The following is a 20,056-nucleotide window of genomic DNA, read 5'->3' on the forward strand; positions in this document are numbered from 1 at the left end:
TGAAAAAGTTCTCTTGTCCTTCCCAGGCGAGGAAGGGACGAGAAGGCAGGCAGGCTGTGGAAGGTGCCTGGTGGGTCCTGCTCTTCATATGTGGTGACAGCAAGTGCTGAGGTTGGACGGGATGATCTTGTAGGTCTTTTCCAACCTTGGTGTTTCTGTGATTCTGTATCAGGTGTGAGTACACAAGTCAAATTGCAGAGCTGCTTCTTTGTGAGCTGTCTTTAAGGCTATGAATGAGGTGATGTGACAAATGCCCTGTGGTGTTGGAGCTGGAGGAGTCGGTAAGAAATGAGGCATTTTGACTTGGGAGAGTTGGTCCTTGCCTGCTTGGTGCACGGTGTGGGAAGCAGCTGAGCTAACAGCTTTGGACCTGAGCCTGGGCCCTTGCCTCTGCTTTGTGCTGTCCTCTTGCCCAGGGCATCTTCTGAGCGCTCGCTCTTAGGACAGCACTGAAAAGACCTCTCCAGATGTTCTGATCTTAAGCTCAGGTTGGGAGCAGCTTAGGTTATGAGATCAAAGCCTTTCAAATTTCATTGTGGGAACCATGTTATTTTTTATCAGGCAGTATTCTCTTTCTGTTGTCTTTTCTATTTGAACATTCTCCAAGTCTGAAAAGTAAGAGGAAACTCTAGTATTAAAGGGAAGAAAAGAAGAGCCTGCTGAAAGGCAGCATTTTCACAGATTTCAGAGAAGGAGGCAGTAAATACTCCACCTCTGCTTAATAATAATAATAGCTGGGCTAAGTATCTCTAAAAATATAAAATAATGTGTGCCTATTTGGAATAGTCAACATCCTTATCAGCCTGCTGTCATCTCTGCAAATAAGTTTCACTAGAGATTCTGGGCATGATTTTCAATGGCTCCGAGCAGCTGGAGCTTCTTTGACTTCAGTGAAAAGTCTGAGTGCTTGGCACGGTGGCAAACCAAGCCTCTTCCTTTCTGCCTCAAATTGGGTCTTGATTCTAAGTGAGATGAATTTTCTCCTCCTGATAATTCTGTGCATCTGAAGTGATTACAGCTCCGCGTGAGTGCTCTTTTCGGAGATTTGAATGCAGCGTTTTCTTCCGTCTTAAAAAGGTTCCTTCGAGCCTTCTGATGCTGGAGAGGGGGAAAAAAACCCTGGTGGAAGCTGTCACGTCTTCCTATGCAGATCGAAGATTAAAACTTGTATTTTTATAAAACACATACGGGGGCTAAATCAGAAAACTTCTGTTCAGGCGAGCAGGTTTTGGCTGTGCTGCTAAATTCTTCCCTGGCGGTGGGGAGGCAGAGCCAGCAAGTGGTATTATTTGGAGTTCTTAGAGAGTGAGCTTTAATGTTTGCTTAACTCCACTAAAAATAGACACCACCCTCTTTTCCTAATAGGCAGCATTTGTCACACTTGATTCATTTCCTCTCCCAAACTGAATTCCTTCATGAATATTCATCCGTACTCCCCAGGAATCTGCCTGTCCTCAGAAGTTGTACTCAGTGGCTACGCTGCAACAATGTGAGTCAACCTTTCAGGCTCACCAAATACCCAGCCTGAGCTGGGAAATATTGCAATACCAACAGCTCTCATTGATTTCTGTCTTCTCTGTGAGCCCTGATTGCTCGTTATCCCTCTAGATGAGACCCTTAACAAGGCTCCCGTTCCTGTTGTCATAGCAGCACCGCATAGCCCAGTATCACAAAGTCTCTGTCACTGTTAATTGTGTGATGGGAGGATCATTTTGGCAGTTTTTCTAGTGAGGATTAGGCCAAAAGGTCCCTTCTGAGCTATGATGAATGTGGTTACCTTCAGAAGGTACTAAAAGTCGGTAGTTACAGAAAATTTCTGAAGGGGGAAGCTTTACACAGTAGAGAGAGGGACAGCAGCCCTTACAGGGCTCTTCCCATTCATGCTCAGATACTGCTTGAAGCAGGGGAAAAAAATGAGCTGCTAAAGGAAGATATGAAACAGGATTCATGCTTAAGGAAGCTCCCATCAGGAGCTCAGCCCTTCTGCCCCAGAAGCCCAAAGCAAGGTGAAGGCCCCTGCCACTGAGCTGTTGGGCAGCAGGTTGGTGCTGGAGGGGGGCGGTCTGCTGGTTCTGGGGGCAAGGTGTTGGCACGAGGCTGGAGGAGCCTGAGGCCGGCAGAGCTGCTGGATCCACCAGCCCTTGGCCGATGGGATGTGCGTGGAAGGACGCCTGTAGCACTGCGTGACGTGTGCCACCAAGCAGCGGTCCAGGACACCTGAGACATTGCTGTGTGTCTGCTCCAGCCCTCATACAGCATCCTCACCCAGCTTGCTCCTTAACACCTCTCAGCCTTGCTAATTGCTGAAGTGATGCAGGAGTTGGACGTGATGGTCCTTATGGGTCCCTTCCAGCTCGGGATGTTCTGTGATTCCATCCCTAGGGTTGGTAGGATCTCAGCAGCCTGTTGTCCTGGCGAGGACCACCCAGCGGGCAGATTCCTGTTGCCAGTGGGTCTTCGCCAGCAGGAAACGATATTGCTTTCCAGCAGAGTATTTTATAGGGCTTGCTCTCATCTTGCGAGTGAGAAATACGTGGGTGAAAAGGAGCGATCTGTTAACAGCTTCCAACTTTCACTCCCTCAGTGCATGCCCTGCTGCTGGAGGAGGAGCACAGAGCGAGGCGGGCGCTGTTGGCTCAGCACGAATGGGTGATTTATCAGCAGGAATGCCATCGTTAACTCGGGGACCTGCCTGTGACACCAGGTCAGCACGCCTGCTCTCGCAGCACAGCACCGAGTGGTTGCTGGCCAGCAGTGCTGGGCTGGGGTTGTATGTCATCTGCAGCCATCGCAGCTGGCTCAGCACAGTGATGGGCACACAATGGCAGACTCCCTGCGTGCTGAGGGATGGGATCAGCTGTGCTCCTTCCCAGTGATCTCTGTTAATACGGAGGGCAGACGCGTCCTCTGCACATTGCTGGGTTCACTCCAAAACTCCGAAATTGAGCCAAAATGACCCATGACCTAAGCGTGGATGTGAGTGATATTTCTAAAGGGTTCTAATTCTGAAGGAAAAAAAAAAATCCTTACCCCCTCAGCCTCTCCCCAGAGATGAAAATCTCCACTGGCCGTGCCCTCAGATGAGCTTTTTGTCTTTTTGGTACGTGCATTTAGGAGCCAGGTTTTTAAAGGCTGGCTTTGAATTTTACAGGCATTTATTATAGGCATGAATAATTGCTGGCACTGTGTTACCACTGCTGTTGTTTGCTCTTACGGTTTAGGCCAATTACATATGTAAGCCTCTGATTTACAAGCAAAAGCAGAACTAAAGTGGCTTTGTGGCCTACATTTGAAGAACAAGAAATGTTCCCCAGTTAGTTGTACGTCCTCAGATTTGTGCCATGGAACGTGGAGGTCCTTTGGCACAAATAAGGGTCCCAGATTGTCACAGGCATTACATGACATGTAATGTCCCTGCGCAGCATGAAGGACATGGACACAGAGCCATGTCTGGGGAGCGGGAGCTTGCCTACATTTATCCCATGGCAAACACACTGGAAGGTTTGTGCTGGAACTGGGGAAATTATGGAGAAAGAAGTTGAATTTGAGTTAAACAGTGGTTCTGCAAGACGGACTTAAAAGCAAAGTGCCATTTCCCAGTGTGGTAATTGGCTTCTCTCTGGCTGTCAAGGGGTCCCTCCTGGGGGTGAAGGACAGCTGAGACCCACTGCTGAATATCACATCGATCAATTGAGATCAAGTTGAGATTTTTTCCTTGCTTTTGCCCAATGGATGGGAGGGGGGAGCAGCAGGGTCGGTGTGTTGGCTTGCCTCCGTGGCTGGGTGGCACATCCCATCCTGCTGTGCCAGTACCTCTGGGTACCAGCAGCTCTGGGTTACCCAGCCAGAGTGGCAGCCAGCGTGGCACAGGACGGTGTGGAGCTGTGTGGGTCCTGGGGCTGATGGACAGATGCTGCCCTTGGTGCTGGGGGAGCAGAGTGAGGGCAGAAGCTGCAGGACGTGTGTGGCTGCGGATGGCTTCAGCAGCAGCCGTAACGGATGTTGACTGCAGGAAGCAGCAGCAGCTCTGCTTGGGAAGGAGGTCAGGCTTCATAGTTCAGATGGCCAGGGAGGGTGATGCACTCATGTTGTTAGTCATTAGTGCAGTGCAGGAGGCTCCTTACCTCGCTGGGTTTGTGCACAGCTTGAGGTTGGGGCAGCCTCCCCTGTGGCATTGATTCTGAGCTGATGATGCTGGTGTGGGACGTACTCGCCGATCCCTGTGCCTCTGGCACTGCCCCAAGGAGGTCTGTCTGTGCAGGAGGCACTGGGGAGGAACTGTTAGCTCCCAAAGTGGTTTCCTTCAAGTATGTGTGACTCCTGCAGGTTGGTGCTGCCTCCCCCAGCCCTACGGGCTGGCAGAGCTGGGCACACACTGTGGCTGTGAGTGCACTGCAGGGCAGCTGCTCTCCTCTCTTCTCCTGTGACCTACAAAGGACAGATGGAAATGCAAACCCAGATTTGTTTATTAGGCTTTGATCAACTGGGGCTTTATGCAATTTTTATGCAATTGCTGACAAGTGTACTCTCCTAATGTGCCTTCACAGCACGTGTGTGAACTCCTGTGTCACCTTCCCATCCCGTCCCAGTGACATCCGATGATGGGAAGCAGCCATCACAGCATGTGTCTTTCCATAGTTCTGGAGTGCTGAAAAAGTGGAACCCCCCTTCCTCTTTCCCTCCTCTTACTTAAACTGTTTCTGAATCCAGGCATCTCATCAGATCTGAGAGCTTTTTCTGCCCCAGGAATTCAGCCCTTACCTCCTGTCCTGCAGATCACACCTCTGGCACTCCTGTAACTGCTCTCTGTTACAGTATTCATCTCAAGAACTTCCAGGCTTTTCCATGCCAAGTCTGCCTGTTGGCTCCCTCCTCCACTGGAGCAGAGGAGAGCTTTTAGTCTTTGCCTTTAAGGTCATGAAAACTTAATTGATATGTTGGCTTTCTGCATTGAGGTGTCCCTTCTCTCCATCCCACTGTTGAAATTGCCCTCTTCTTGCATAAGTGTCTTATTCCACTGCATCTTTTATGCAGAGTGTTCCCTTCTGAAAGTGCTTCGCCTCCTGCTCCAGCCCTTTCTGAGCATTCAGTTCAGCTGTGGTACCTGCTGTGGCTTTCTTATGTATGCATATTCATTGCCTGATTAACATATTCTTTTAGCTGGCTTGGTCATTTGAAGTCCTTGGAAGCTTGGTTCCTACTTATTTCTCATGGTCTTTCTCAGATGATGGGATCCACGGTGCTTAGCTTCAGCCTTCCTATTTGAGTATCCTGAGCTAACTCCAGGCTGCACTCCAGCCAGCAGAAAGACAGCTCCCAGAGATGGATCATTCCCTGCAAGAAGGGCCTGAGACCATCTGCTGTGGGGCCAGTCAGCATTTATCTCACTTCCAGTGACTGAACTCCTCAGTAACTTAAAAACAAATAGACATAGATCTCATTACAGTGAACGTAAAGCTTTTGACAACAGACTCACCTTTCTGAATTAGCCTGGGCAGGCTCTTTGGAAATGCAGAGTTTGCTTCTCCAGGGATGTACAGACACAGATTGGAACATGCCACCAAGGGAGCCCAGGCAGCACGTTGAAACTAGGTATCTTAATTTTAGGTGTCTAATGTTAGGTGAAATGAATCCAACACTTAGAAATGTTGGGGAAATGTTTCTGTCTTATTTTACATTTGGAAAATATAAAGGTGCATAGAGACTGTTTAAAAAACAACAACAGCAATAATAACAGTAATTATATGTGGGTGCAATTTTCCTTTATCTTTGAACTGAAGCTACTAGAAAAATCACTGCTGTGCTGATATTTGGCAGGGACGCCACTGTGAGTACCCACTTGTTTCTGAAAAATGCTGCTGGATTTTTAATGACCATCAGCAGCACAACCTTGATTTTAAATGTCATCCTAAATGTAGCAGTTCCAGCCTCCTCTGCCGTAGCGTGTGGGTGTCGGAGGAGGGATGAATCAGAAGGCAGAAAGCATTGCTGGTGCTTTCTGTGACTCCCAGCTTTTCCTCGAGGGCTTCCCACCCAGGAACTGGCTTCAGGAGCCCAAGGGCTGCGGCATCGCAGAGCCTGCTCTGTCCCAGCGTGGAAGGACCTTGCCTAACCCTAACTCTGCCCTCTGTTAATGCATGGAAGTCAACTGACTGAGCGTCAGCCCGGGAGATTCATCCAGGAATCCTGGTATTCCTCAGGTCGTACTTTGTGTTTATAAAAAATAAAAAACAGAGATTTGCAAATGCAGCTTTTAGTTCTATCTCCACTTTCCCCGCTGGAAGTGTTCCCCAGGCTTCTCTTTTGGAGCTGAAATTCTCTGTGCTTGGCATTTGCGAGCTGGTGATTTGCTTTTGTAAATGGAGCAGAGTCTCAGCTTTGAATTATGACTCAGTGAAACAAATCTCGTTTTCCACTTTAAAATTATTCTAATAGCACTCTGTTAAACCCCATGGGACCGGGAACAGCCAAAGTTGGAAACGTGACAACTGCACCGGGTGCCGTTCCCCCTGCCATCCAGCACTTCCTCCTGCACTTGGATCGGGTGGGAGAGGTTGCAGGAAGGCTTGGGAGCGATGGGCCTTCGGTTTGGGAGCAGCCCCTTCTGACCTGGGGGGACGCTCAGGGGGCAAAATGGGCTGGGGAGGATGGCAGGATCTACTTGATGTAATACTTTGTGTTCTGCGGTTACCAGAGGAATGCAGGGAGTGGAGAAGCAGATGGCAGGGTTAAAATAGGACAGTGCTGCTCGGAGGTGCTGCTGGAAGGGAAGAGCCAAGTGCTGTTCTCACACTTCGCTTTGTGTCTCGTGGAAGAGCTGCTCAGTGCCCGCGCTCCTCCGGCCGTCCCAGCGGGAACAAATGCTTTTTTTTATTATTAGCACTTGTCTTAAAGAAAAACCAGCTCAAACGAGGAAGCAAACAGATAAATAGAATAACAATCAGAGACCTTGGCCTCAAGCCGCCTCCTAACGTCTCCCAGGATTATTGGTGTGATGCGTTCTCCAGGCGCTCGCTGCCTCTCAAGAACACAAACGGAGTGCTGGGATCTGGCAGCCGACACCGAGGCTTTGTCCTTGTGGTGCTCTGATGGTGTTTTGCAGAGTTTTGTTTTACCTAAGGTGTGCAAATGGGTTTTGTTTCACTGTTGGAGGAACTTACAGCATAATTCAAGGCACGCAGTGCGATGTTGCGGCTCTTTCAGGGTGCTGCTGCAGCAGGGTTTGCTCCGGGGGCCTTCAGCAGCAGCAGAGAGCCACGTAGGAGCTTTTGGGTGCTCCTGTGTTTGCCACCGCGGAAGCCAGCAGAGGTTTGGAGGTGCCCAGAGGCACTGCCCATCACGGGGCCCATAGGCAGGGGCTGCTGCCACCACTTGCAGTCGTGCTCGGGTTTCCCTGTCCGTAAATCAGGGAGGGCTTTGAAGTGGCTCTGATGAAAAGCAGTGGAGGAACTCAAGGACGCAGCATTAATCTTGCAATATTGTTCTTGTTCCTTGCTGTGTTGTGATTTTGAAAAGAAATCAACACAATTCTTGTTGGCTATGGCTAAAATTACATAGAAATAAATGAGTTTTGCCCTCATAGAAAAGCACTCGCTCTTTATTAGTGCAGCCTCTGATGAAACAAAACCCATCCTTAGGCAATGAGATAGATTTGACCTATGGTGCAATAACAGCCTTTCAGAATTGCATATTGTTTCATACGATGGCATATACAGCCCTAAGGCTGATTTACGCCTCAGAGCAGAGTGGGTGATTGAGCACTGAGGGAGTTCCTGTGCCGCCCTTCTCCATGCACCGCAAAGCACCTGCTCGTCCCTACCTGGGGCGTCAGTAACTCGACAGGGATCAGCAATCCAGCACAGCCCTGCGAGGGAGCGGGTGCCGTCCCTGATGGCTGCGGATGGGGTGTGAGTCCCCCAGGCCGCCCCTAAATCACAGAGCACAGGCAGCCCAGCCCATCTCTCACCATCAGGAGGACAGGCAAGCTGGGCAAACGTCTGCGGTGCTGCTTCACCTCCAGCTCTGTGCTGACAGCGTGAAGTTGATAGCCCCCGAGAACCTGAAAGCTTTTCATCATAAATCGTTTGTGGGGTTGTGATTAAACTCCTGGAAGCTGAGCTTGCACCTGAGGCTCTGTGTGCACTGGTATCAGTGGGACCTCGTGTGAGCAGCATCCTGCAGAGCAGCTCAGGGCTGTCCTGGGGCGCACCCAGGGCCGAAGTGTGACTGTCCTGCCTGGTGTGCTCTGCTGCTGCGTGACATCTCCAGCTGTTCTTTTTATACCCACAGATATAAATACAGCCCGTCATCTTGCTGTTTGTGAGCGTTTAGCAGAACAACCTGCCGCAGCTGATTTTATTACAGCACCTAAGATTTTATTGTCCAGACCTGGTATTCACTTTTCTACTCTGCTGCGCGGCGAGGTGAGGAGCAAGAGGGGTTTTACTGCTTTGCTGCAGCTCTGCCATGCTGCCAGCGTGCTTCCTCTGTTCTCACTGCTCCTCTCTGGAACAGTTGCCCTGGGCCACTCTTCACTTCGTGGTGACCCCGACAAATGCTGGGCTCTGGCTCCGCTGCCCGCTCCCTATACCTGGCCTGCTGCATCCTGGGGGCTTTCCGATTCACTGTGCCATCTTTTTATTTAATGACTTGGTTTTACAGCTCTTTGTATAAATCTAATTATCCATCTGTTATGCTACATAATGGCACTGCAGCTTGCCTAATCGTTTCCTGTTCCAAAACATCACCCTTGCCTGGCTCTACCTGCTGTGGGCTCCTCTGTGAGGCCAGCACGTGGACACATGGGGCCCTCCATCCTGGGAGCACCACATGAAGCAGCTCTTTCTCGAGCTTGAGGTCCTTGGCTCTGGCTTCTCAGCTCACTGAAAGGGCCCATGTTGGGTGGTTGCATTTCCAGAGCATATCTGGGAGCAGAGCCCTCCCCAGTTCAACCCAACGTCACTGTCCCCAGGCAGCTCTGGGCATGGTGGCCTTTTCTGAATATGGGACTTGATGGGCATCCTGCCTTGAGCAGGGACACTGCAGGGCTCCTAATGAGCCCAGGCACCTCTGGCTGATATCTGGGACACAGAGAGCAAGCCAAGGTCCCTAGCTTTTGCCAGGCACTTCTGTGCTATTTCTGCCTCTGTGGCATGAATCATGCTCCCTTGGTTTAAGTATCACATTAGCCCATCAAAACCCCACAATCACGCTCTCAGCTCCAACTTATTCTCTGCAGTTCTTTTCTCCTCTTAGCAACAAATACTCAATAACCTAATTGCTCATTAAAAACCACGCTTGCATCTATGTAATCCATTATGTCACGTTGAGACACGTTGCTCTCGCAGGGATGCTGCTGCTCCCCCGCTACCGCGATGAGCGCCTGGCTTGGTAGAAAGTGAGAAGGCAGCATTGCATTGAAGTGGAGATTTTCATCTTCTCAGGGTTTTTTTTTTTATGTCTCTCCTATATTCTCTGCTTTTGAACATCTAACATCTCTTTTATGCTTCACATCTTTCATACGAAATTGTTGTATTGTGTTGCCGACTGAAACCTAGTTTTCCTTTTGTCAAGTTTTCCCCCCTCACCCCACTTCTCTTCTCCACTGTATTTTGATCGGCATAACTTCTTAGGCTCCATTTGGCTGGGTGCTTTTGAGCCTCCTTGGGTCGTAGCACTGAAGGCCTTTCTGATGGGCCCAGTTTGGGGCTGATGCACAGAAAGCAGGCTTTCTGGGCCAGGTGTGCTGTGTGTAGACCTGGGGTGGGCTCTGCGCTATGTGTTCGTACCCCCTCCAGCTGTGAGCTGGTGGCCTCGCTGGGCTCGGGGCTATCTTACTGCCCAGCATATCTCATGCTGTGCCTTCAAATGTCCCATCTCTTTTTCCATAGTGCGAGACTCTGCAGCAATGGAAAGCCTCTGTGCTAAATATGTATTTTTGTGAGAGATTCGCTCCCCTCTGCGCGTCAGCATCATTTGCTTTGTGCTGCAGCAGAGGCAGCCTGCTGGGCTGGCATCCCGCAGCGGGGCCGGGTGGCTGGTCTGCAGGGTGGGGGGGCTGCACCATTATTTGCATTGAGGTGTCTCAGATCTCCTCAGATAGAAAATTCAGAAGGAGATGCAGCCAGCTCACGTGCACCTGGGAAGCTGCGGGGCCGGAGCCGCCTGCGTGTGGCGCGGAGCAGTGGCAGGTTGCCACGTGCAGCAGGCAAGGAGCAGAGCTGTGCTGCGTGTTTGGAAGAGCTTCAGGGGTGCACAGCTGGGCCATTCCCACTTCTGGTGGGCACTCGTGAGCCTGGGGCATCATTTTGGTAGCAGAGCCCCTTGCAGCTGTGACACGGGTGTTTCCCATGGGAATGTTTCATGCTGCAGCCACTGCTTTGAATGCAATGGGGAACCTTGCTCTTTGCATACAGCACTTCTCACTTGGAGCGTTTTTAAGCTTTCTTTCCTTAAAGCTGTAATTTGAAATTCAGCTGCACAAGTACTAGCAAGCACTTGATCACCCAGCATCTCCTTTCTGTTCTTATTCAGAGCCACAGATTCACAGCTGCGGCTGAGGCTCCAAGTACTGAATCCCAGTCAAACCTTTTAGCACTGACATTGCAATGGGCAGTTTTGTTTCTATATCTGCTGTTGGTCAGTAATTGTAACATTATGATTGCTACAGGAGCTCCAAACTCAGTGGCCCCTCAGGACAAGTTGTTGGCCTTATTGCTGTGGCACTGCTTGCGTTGTGTTGTGTTTCCAGTGCTCTCAGAGATTTCCATCACCCTGCAAACTCCCAGCCGGGTGCAGAGCTCTGAAGGCACGGCTCTCAGCCCAGGGCAGCCCCAATGTCCTGTGAGCAGCGTTGGGTGCTGTTGTGCTCTTTGCTATCAGAGCGAAGCCGCACCACTTCCCTGCCTGCTTCTGATCCTTGGCTTCCAGCACAAGCTAAATAGACTATACTAAATTTTTTAGGCTGCTTCACAGGCTTTGATCCTTGGCTTTGATTTCCCACACGGTATCACAGTCCGCTGGTTCTGAAGAAACAAGAGGCCCATTAAGTGCTGCCCAGCCTGGCGATGATGGTCCCTCTCCAGCATCACACCACGCTCCCATCCAGGCCTGTGCTTGGGATGTGCCCAGCCCCTGCTCCACTGCCCACCCCCATCAGCTCCTCGCCGTGCCTGGCTCCAGCAGACGCTCAGGGCAGGCAGACAGTCCTTCCTACCAGGGTCTCGTTTATGCTTTGTGTGGTTCGTACACTGCTTTGGCAAGAAGCAGGTCAAGAAATAAATATTCTGTGTGTGTCCTTGCCAGAGCAGTAGAGATGAGGGCGTTTGCCTGCCTGCCCTGCTCTGTGCTTCCAAGTCCCCAAGCCCCTCCACACCACTTGACTTTTCTGTTTTTTTTTTTAATTTAAATCTAATTTTGCTGCTGTACTGCAAGCTCCTGTCTAACTGGAGAGCCGCTGTTGCCTCAGGGCTGTGCTGCTGCTTTTCAGTCTTCCCACGCCCTTCCAATGTGCGGTCTGGAAAAACTTGAAAAAGACTCTTCCGAATTTGGGCATGTGTGCCTTGGGTTGTCCGAAGGTGGGGGCTCTGCAAGGTGACAGTGTAAGGGTATTCCTCAGCAGGGAGCACTCTCTATGTCTGTTCTTTAGCAAAATGGGAGCTGGTTCCACGTGAATGTGCAGGATTTGCAGTCCCCCAGCTGCACTGGAGCACATCCGTGCTGCTCACTGGTGGGCCCTCTGCCTGGCCATCCCTGTCCTACAGCCTTGCTGCTGCCACAGGACGCTTTAGTGGGAGGAAAAAGACTGATTGAAGCAAACAGCCCAACCTGATGGCTGCAGGGAGGTGCCTGGGAGGCCTTCAGTGCCTGCCCAGGGCAGGACTGCTCAGCCACAGCTCTGTGCCAGCTTTTTTCAGCTTCCCTGCCCGTTCCAAGCTGCAGCACCACTGATCACAGCATGCCTGCACTTGCTTGTATTAATTTTTCTCTCTGAGGCTCGTGGTATTTTGGCAAACAGGCCTCAGCTGTAATAATTTCTGGCCCCTCATGGGAAGTTATAACTCTGGCATAGTGAAATATAAACCGGCAGAAAATGGAGTGTTTCCTTCTGCAGCAGGCAGGTTCAGAGGCTTTCTTATCGCTTTTTCTCCTTGCTTTTGTTTTCCCCTTCTCAGCCAAAGGGCACAGTCACCCTCCTTCAAAAGAGCAAAAATGTGCTGGACTGATAAAATGGTGCATTAAGTTGGTGCTATGCAAAGGTACAGCTTCAGGAGCCTGGGGAGGAGGCAGCAGTGGGAGGCATAAGTATTGCTTGTCTTGTGGCTAAAACCAGGCATCCTCACTGCTGTAGTGTGAAGGCAGTGCAGGTGGCCCCAGTCACTGCCTGTCTGCAGAGCAAGAGCTTGGAGAGTTGGCCTGGGTTGGGATTTTAAGGTGCAGAGAAGAGAAGCAGACCAGAGGCCCTGGAGAAGGTCTGGCAGCTGGGATCTTCACCAAGAAGGTCTGGTGCCCATGTCCATCACTGCTGGTGGGAAGCTGCTGGAGCCTGAGTGCAGCACTTGCATGGGGCTGACCCTCACCCAGCCCTGAAGCTGCGTCGTCTCACCTGCACCCACACCTCTGCCCTCCCCATGCAACCAGGGCTGCTCATTGCAGGCTGTGTGCAGGCTCTGCCCCACTCTCCCAGCTTCATTTCAGCCCGTTCTGCTGCTGATGCCAGCATCCCCTTATCTAGTGACAGATTAGCACAGGTTGAATTTTCTATGATAGCAGTCCACAGTCTGTCTCATTGTATTTATTTTGTTCAGGCAGCTTTTCCCTGGGCTTGACAGTGTAATTTGTACAGATCTGTGCTGAATTTTCAAAACCCTCAAATGAGCTTTTTGTTAGTGGACAACTGATGGTGGAGACATTAAACAACAGAAACGCTGAGAAGTGAGCAGCACACCTAGCATCCAGGAAGGCTTCCTAACCTCCAGAGGTACTCTTTGGCAAAAACTCCATGGTTCAGAGATTTTAATTAGATCTGATACTCCGGGTGACCAGCCAAGCATTAAAAGGCATAGCGGTTTTTCCGTTACATCCCTTGCTGTGGAGTTTTTTATTATTTATTTTAGATAGATGTGACAAAGAACTTCAAGATCCCAGTTTGCTTTGAATGGCACGAAGAGCTCTGCAGTCTGAGAGCTCCTTTCTGTGCACTGTGAACCAGAATGTGGCTGCCTGCAAGCTTGCTCCACACCCACCCTGCCCCCCTTGCCTGGAGTAACATTAATGGGAGGTTGGAGGGAGTTTTAGGATCAGAAACTGTATTTCTGAGTGTTGCCAGCTCCTCCTTGGAGTCTGGAAGTGCAGCATTCTCGTTCTCATCCTCTCCACTAATGGAGCTGCAGTGCCTGACAGCGCTGTGGATGAGATGCCAGGCAGAACCTGAACCCCTGCATCTCCGTTTCACCAGGAGAGCTAAGAGCAGAAGCAAACACAGCCCAGCTGTACACACAGAGGTAGAGACCAAAGCTGTCACTGCTGGAAACAGGGCTGGAAAAAACCCTCCTGCTGCCTGGCTTGCAGCACAGCCTGTCTGGGTTCTGTGTTTCTGGACTCCCACAGGAGCCCAGTCACAAGCCCTGAATATGTCTGCCTTAAATTCACCTGGGCAGAAGGGTGATGCAGGATTCATCCACCTCTCTGGGGGAGCTCTCCCTTCCCTCTTGCTGCCTGGGGGTTCGTGTCCCACTCGGCACCTCTGTGTGCTGGCTGTGTTGGACACGTCTGCAGCACAACCCTGACTGCTCCGAGAGCTGATGTTCACCTGTCCTGCCATCGTGCTCTTCCATCTTTGCCCTGGGGAAGTGGGAAAGTGGCTGAGGCTGGAGCGGTGCTGGGATGCTGTGGGCAGCCCCTGTGCATGTGCTCACTGTGGGTACAACTGGAGCTGGGAGCAGTGGTGGTGGAGCTGCCCTGGGCTGGAGCTGCGTGTGCCTGGGGGCAATACACAGAGCTGAGGGTTTTGCTGTGTTTTTGTGAGCAAGCCACCAGTTAAATTCGAGGCTGCTCCCTACCCAAGTCCATTTATCCTCTGCTTTTGTTTTTTTATGACCCTGTCTGCCTCTGTCTCATTTCTTGTGTGATTCTCTGCGCTGGCTGTTCTGCAGCTTTCTGCAGCAGTGAGAGCAGTGGGTGTTTGCTGTAGCAGGGATGCTGACCTCTGTGTAATGTGGTGCAATTGCTGCTTCAAAGCCGAGCAAAGGCTGAAGTGCTGGAGCTCTCCCTCAGAGCTGATGAGACCTGGGATCAGTGTGGGACTTCCAGGATGCTGTGTTCTGACTGAGCACTGCCAAAAAGAGAGCCAGCTGCACCCAGCGCAGCCCCAGGGTGTGCTGCAAGTGGGGTCTGTGCTGGGGCAGCTGTTCACACCCAGCCCTGCCGTTTCACCCCATTCTTCTAGACAGAGGGATGCACTCAGCCTCCTCTAGTCCTTGAGAAGCACTCGATGAGAGATGTGTGGGTGGCCAGACAGGCACAGTCTGGTTCAGAGGCCCTGGGGACAGCGGGTCCTTCCTCCAGGTGAAGCTGGGACAGGACTGGTGCTGCAGCATGGGCACACAGCAGCAGGGGAGTGTGGGTGTAAATCAGTAGGGCAACAGTGAGCGAGGGGGAGGCGAGTGCCAGCACAGAGGCCATTAAGGAGCAGAGGCAGTGTGGAGCTGGAGGATTAATGGAGCAGTAGCTGCAAGGCAGGGACGAGGGAGGGCTCCTTGCTGGGGGCAGATGGGCAGGACGTGGGCGCACAGCAGGGCAGGACGTGGGCACACAGCAGGGCAGCACGAGTGGCCCAGCAGGTGTTTTCCCATCTGCACTACCATCCCCTCGGCCCCCTGTGTGTGACACATCTTTGTGTGTTTTTTCTGCAGCAACCCCAAAGTCCAGATAGAAGCGATTGAAGGAGGAGCGCTGCAGAAGCTGCTGGTCATTGTGGCTACAGAACAGCCACAGGCTGTCAAGAAGAAGGTGAGCAGGCAGGGATCACCTCTGGGTAAAGCCATTTGGGATGCAGCTCTTTACAGGGTATCACACCTTATAATTGCTCATGAGAGCATGAGACCTGTGCTGCATCCATTCTGGGGGCATCTGATGACTCCGTGCCCTCCAGCATGGTGCTGGTGGCCGGGTCACAGCTCAGTAGCCCTGATTGGTTGGTGCCAGCGCTGTGGTCTCACCCTCACTGCACACAGGGGTGCACATCCCCGCCTTGGGGCACAGGCTGGATGCTGCAGCTCTGCTGGGGGAAGAGGCGGGGATGCCCGCAGCAGGCAACAAGCTCAGAGGGCAGCAAGCACAGGAGCTGACATTTGGAAGGAGCTAATTGCCAGAGCCCGCCCTGCACCCTGCCTCTGGCAGTGGCCGGCAGCGGAGGCTTCGCAGCGTGGTGAGCAGCTCAGAGAGCCCCCAGCCAAATGTGCAGTGCTGTCCGTTGGGCTGGGGGATCCCTCGCTGCCTCCCCGCCGTGCTCCCCAGAGCGTGAGATCTAATTACCCTCGCTTTGGCATCTGATGCCACCACTGTTTGTTGGCCACAACGTTTTCTGTCGTCTCCTGAACATCCAGCCCCACTGCTTAACATGGTGACCTTCTGCAAGATGGAATTTGATGGGGCGATGCAATTCACAGCACTTTTGTTCGCCATTAGCAAACAGTGAAGTGCTGCATGAGTTTTAACAAGGGGCTTCCACAAACACGTTCCTCTCTGGTCTATGGCAAAACCCTGGGAGGGGCTGGGCAGTCCCCAGCTGTTTGGCTGCACCCTCGCTGCTGGGTTGGAGCAGTGCCCACAGGCAGCTGCTGCACTGAAACTCCCCAGAGTGCTCAGGGACCAACCTGCAGCTCACTGTGGGATGGGAAGCATGGCTGGGATGCAGAGATCCTCACCAGCACCTCCTGAACCCTTGGTAGGTATGGACCCATTCCTTTCAGCAAACACAAACGCGTCCTGCTGGCAGCAGCTGGAGGAGAGCAGAGGAGAGGGATGAGCTCAGTGCCATCTGTGTTTCTGGGTGGCATTGTGGAGCTTCCGAGGGCAGAGCTGAGGCCCTTTTCCAGGAGGACAAAATTTCTGCAGCCAGTTCATGTGCCCACACTGCCCCCAGCTCCCCAGGCCAGGTGCCCATGATGGGTTGGTTGTGCCCAGACTGTAGGTTTCCGCACCGATGCTCTCAGCACTGTGCGGCAGCGAAGCCAGAAGTGCATTTTTTCATTCCCTGGTCCTTTGGCCTATGGAAAAAAGGAGACAGAAACATCACTGATTTACCGGAGGCAACTCCAGGGATGTAAAATAGTAACAAGTGGGGTCGAGGAAGCAATGGCTGTCAGCTCGGATCTGTCCGCAGCACAGGGCACGAGGCTCACTGTGGTGCGGGGCGCTGGTGCTGCTGGATCCACGAGGCACCCACGGCCCCACAGTTCTGCCTGAGGGTGGTGTCAGCCCAGCATTGTGCTTGGGAGCAGTCATCAGAATGGGTCCCTTGACCCCTGCTTGCCCCCTGCCATGCCAACCCGTCTGCTAGGGATGTCTGTTAGAAGTGAGCATACGTGGGCTGCTGCCACACGCACAGTATGTGACACTGCTCCTCGACTGGTCCTCTCCCTTCATGAGGCAAGAGAGATGATGGTGTCCAGATGGTGTCCCTGGTGTCCAGATCACCTTCAGCCCTGCTTTGTCCTCTTTGGGCATCTTTGCCCATGGCCAGGCTCAGTGTTGTGGGCAGAGGGAGGGAACTGCATGGATTGATGCTCTGAGATAGTGCAGGTGCTAGCTACAAGTCTCTGTGGGTCACCAACTCCTGCAGTGATGCTTGGGGAGGGAGTTCAGGTGGGCATCAGCCGAGGGTTGGAGTGGGTGGTGTTGGAGAGGTTTGGGATGCTCTGCATGGCTGGGCAACCCAACGGGCTGCATGGGAGCTGCGGGGGGCTGCCCACACCCCTCTGTGCTGCAGCATTACAGCCCTGCTCCCCAGCTGACACACCACTCTCCTGCAGGCACTCTTCGCTCTCTCCTCGCTGCTGAGGCACTTCCCCTATGCCCAGCAGCAGTTCCTCAAGCTGGGCGGCCTCCAGGTGCTGCGTGGGCTCTTCAGACAGCCAGGGAGCTCAGCCCTGTGTGTCCGTGCTGTGACGTTGCTCTACGACCTCTTCGTGGAGAAGGTGAGGGCTGTGGGGCAGTGGGACGGGGCATCTCCTCTAGGGGAAGGTCCCTCCCAGCTCCTGTGCTGGAGCTGCAGCTCCTGCAGCCTTATTTTCACATACTGTGGATTACTGCTGCCTTTCTTGTCACCATTTGTTATTTAGTTTGTGTGTCTCTCTTACTCCAGAGAATGGGAATTAAATCCACTTTCACTCTGTTTATAGCCAATTTGCCCTGCAGATTATCACTGCTTTAACACTCGGATTCCAGGCACCGCAGAGGAACAGCTGTGTTCTTAAACAATTGTTTTCCACGGGATTTTGTGAAGGTGCACATTATTTTGATGGGCCTGAGATCCCATCAGGTGTGGGCTCTGACACCCTGTATGGGAATTGCTGAGTCCCAGCCTGAACCACTGATTGAGCACCTGGGGAAAGGACCCGGTGGGCCCTGGGAGCACTGATGAAGGCAGTTCAGCTGTGTGACTCGAAGGGGTGGAGCCTGGCTGCACCTCTCTTAGACCTCATTTAAGGGCTGACTGCCACTGGGGAAGGATCTCTGGCTGGAGATCCCTCCTTTGTGGGGTTTTCTTGTGAGCCTGGATCTTCAGAAATGGGTGAGCACCTTTCCTTTGTAACACTATTCCATTCACACTAGTCCCTTTGCTACTGTGCTCTCGTATTGCCCTTCTACTGCACTGATCTTCCCGATTATAACGCTGTGCTGCCCTGCCCCTGTGCACGCAGTAGAAGGGTCCATGGGCCTGGCTCCTTCTGCCTACCTGTGTGCACCTCATGCAGTGCCACCTGCCCCAGCTTTGCTCTGGCTGGAGGAGCTCCAAAGGCCCTGCAGAGCCTCAGGTTTGTGCCCACATGTGGCTGTTGCTGCTTACAACTCTCCAGGCATAGCCCCTTCCAGAGCCTGCAGGGGAAGCAGGAGGATGCTGGAACCTGCTGGGGAGCAGGACTGGGCCAGATGTGGCCAGGTTTGGGGTTGCCTGGGTGAAACTGTGCATCTAAAATCATAAAGTAACACCAGCCCCTGTGAGTGCCAGCTCTGCACTGAAGTACAAAGCAGCATCTGAACGACATTTGTCTTCTCCTCTTTTTTTCCACCCCAAATCCTGAATGTCGAAGTACAAATGGGCATTCAGCAGTAGTGCTCCTGGGAACTAGGGTTGTGGTGGTATCATTTCTCCTCGTCTCTATGCCCAGCAGTTCAGTGGCACAGAGTGCTGTGATGGAGCAGCTGACCTGGGGGTAGCAGAAGGAAGGTCTGGAGAGGTGCCACGGACATCCTTGGGGACCCAGCTGACCCTGGGGCCAGGACTGTCCCCAGGGACTGTGAGAGGCATGGCTCTGCCTCTGCTCCCCTGGCTGAGGGTTTCTGCTCCTTGGCCCTACAGAAGCCTGAATCCTCCTTCACCTCACCTGAGATCCCTGGCACTGAGCTGCATGTGCAGCAGCGTGCATCACACGTCTCCTTGCATGGCAGGAGCTGCAGTGTGCACCATGCAGTGTGTCACCTGCAGGCAGCAGCTACAGGTCATCATCTGCCCCTTGCCCTCCCACAGATGCTGCTGGAGGACTCTCAGCACAGCGACCAAGCGGAGGAGAAGGTGCAGCAGTACCGGCGGGTGCAGCTGGTGCCGGCGGTGCTGGAACAGGACTGGTGTGTGGCAGTGCCAGGGCTGCTGGCTTTGCCAGAGCACGACGCACGTGAGAAGGTACTGAAGGCGGTGGCTGTGCTGATGGCGTTCTGCAGGGAGCGCTTCCGCGGGGACACGGCCCTCAGTGCCACGCTGGGGCTGCTGCGCAGTGAGTATGAGGAGCTGGCAGCTGCCGAGCGCAGGGACGGCGATGGGGATGGGTACTTCCAGGAGCTGCTGGGCTCTGTGAACAGCATCTTGCAGGAGCTGGGCTGAGGCCGGAGCTCGGATGGGTCAGGATAATGGTGTGATGTGTGGTGTCACCTGTGTAAGTGCACTTTGAATAAATGGCTGAGCTAAGGAAGTCTCCCCAGTGGGAATGTGCCAAGAGTTTGTTACTGGACGGAAGTGCTGGGGGCACACATCCTTAGCACTGAGCAACTCTGGAAAATAGAGGTCTGTGCCCTGGAGGGGCAGGCCGGTTCCAGCTCACACTGCAGCCATTTAGACAAGGACCTGATGCAGATGCCCTCTGCAGCCCAGTATGGTGTGGTTCTGGGTCTGCTCCTTCCATCCCAGGAGAGAGTGGGGTGGTGAAGCGTGCCTTACCCTGTGCGGAACCTCTTGCTGCCTGCCTGCCTTCCTCCTGCCCTTAGAGGTGGGCTGCAGAGTGATGTGTAGTGCAAACTCCTAAATCCTGCTTGTGTGCTGTCCTGCTGCAGGTACGTTGCAATGTGGAGCTGCTTTGTAGAGCTGGCTGTGAGCACTTCTTGCTTCTGTGCTCCATCCCAGCATTGCTGTCTGGCAGCTGCAGGTATTCCAGTCAGTGCTGCTCCCGCTGCAGGGCGGCAGTGTGACCCAGGGCCGGAGGTGCTGATGTTACCAACACCATTGCAGAAAAATAAATTAAAACCAATAAGGGAAGGCTGCTGGTTTTGTATGCAGCCCTGTGGCATTGCCCGAGCTCACTGCAGAGCTGCCTGCAGCCAGGCTGTGCCAGCCCTCACCCACTGGAGCTGAGGTATGTCTGGCTGTGGCTGTGGTTGATTGGCTGTCATCACTGTGCAGCAGTGCTAATTGCAAGTATTGATTTGGTGGTGGTGGTTTTTTTTGTTGTTTTTTTTCTTTTTTTCATTCTCTCTTTAGGTTTTGATTTGGGCTGCCTTCCTGGGATTAAAAATTATTTTGTTTTTGTTCCCAGCTGCCTGCTTAGGGCTAGGGTTGCTGTAG

The 20,056-nt window shown here is 52.6% G+C and overlaps 1 protein-coding gene across 6 annotated transcripts in view; it reads left to right on the forward strand.

The window, feature by feature from the left end:
* Window positions 1-19,200, forward strand: part of SIL1 (SIL1 nucleotide exchange factor) — a 90,485-nt gene extending 71,285 nt beyond the window's left edge. For all 6 annotated transcript variants that reach the window (XM_048961088.1, XM_048961092.1, XM_048961089.1 and 3 more), the window contains 3 exons: window positions 14,913-15,009; window positions 17,034-17,198; window positions 18,752-19,200. In XM_048961088.1, the coding sequence (XP_048817045.1) occupies window positions 14,913-15,009; window positions 17,034-17,198; window positions 18,752-19,102 (613 nt within the window). In that variant the 3' untranslated portion in view covers window positions 19,103-19,200. The remainder of the gene's footprint in view (window positions 1-14,912; window positions 15,010-17,033; window positions 17,199-18,751) is intronic.
* The last annotated feature ends 856 nt before the right edge of the window (window positions 19,201-20,056 follow it).

This window comes from Lagopus muta, chromosome 14 (genome assembly GCF_023343835.1).
Source record: "Lagopus muta isolate bLagMut1 chromosome 14, bLagMut1 primary, whole genome shotgun sequence".
Lineage (NCBI taxonomy): Eukaryota > Metazoa > Chordata > Aves > Galliformes > Phasianidae > Lagopus > Lagopus muta.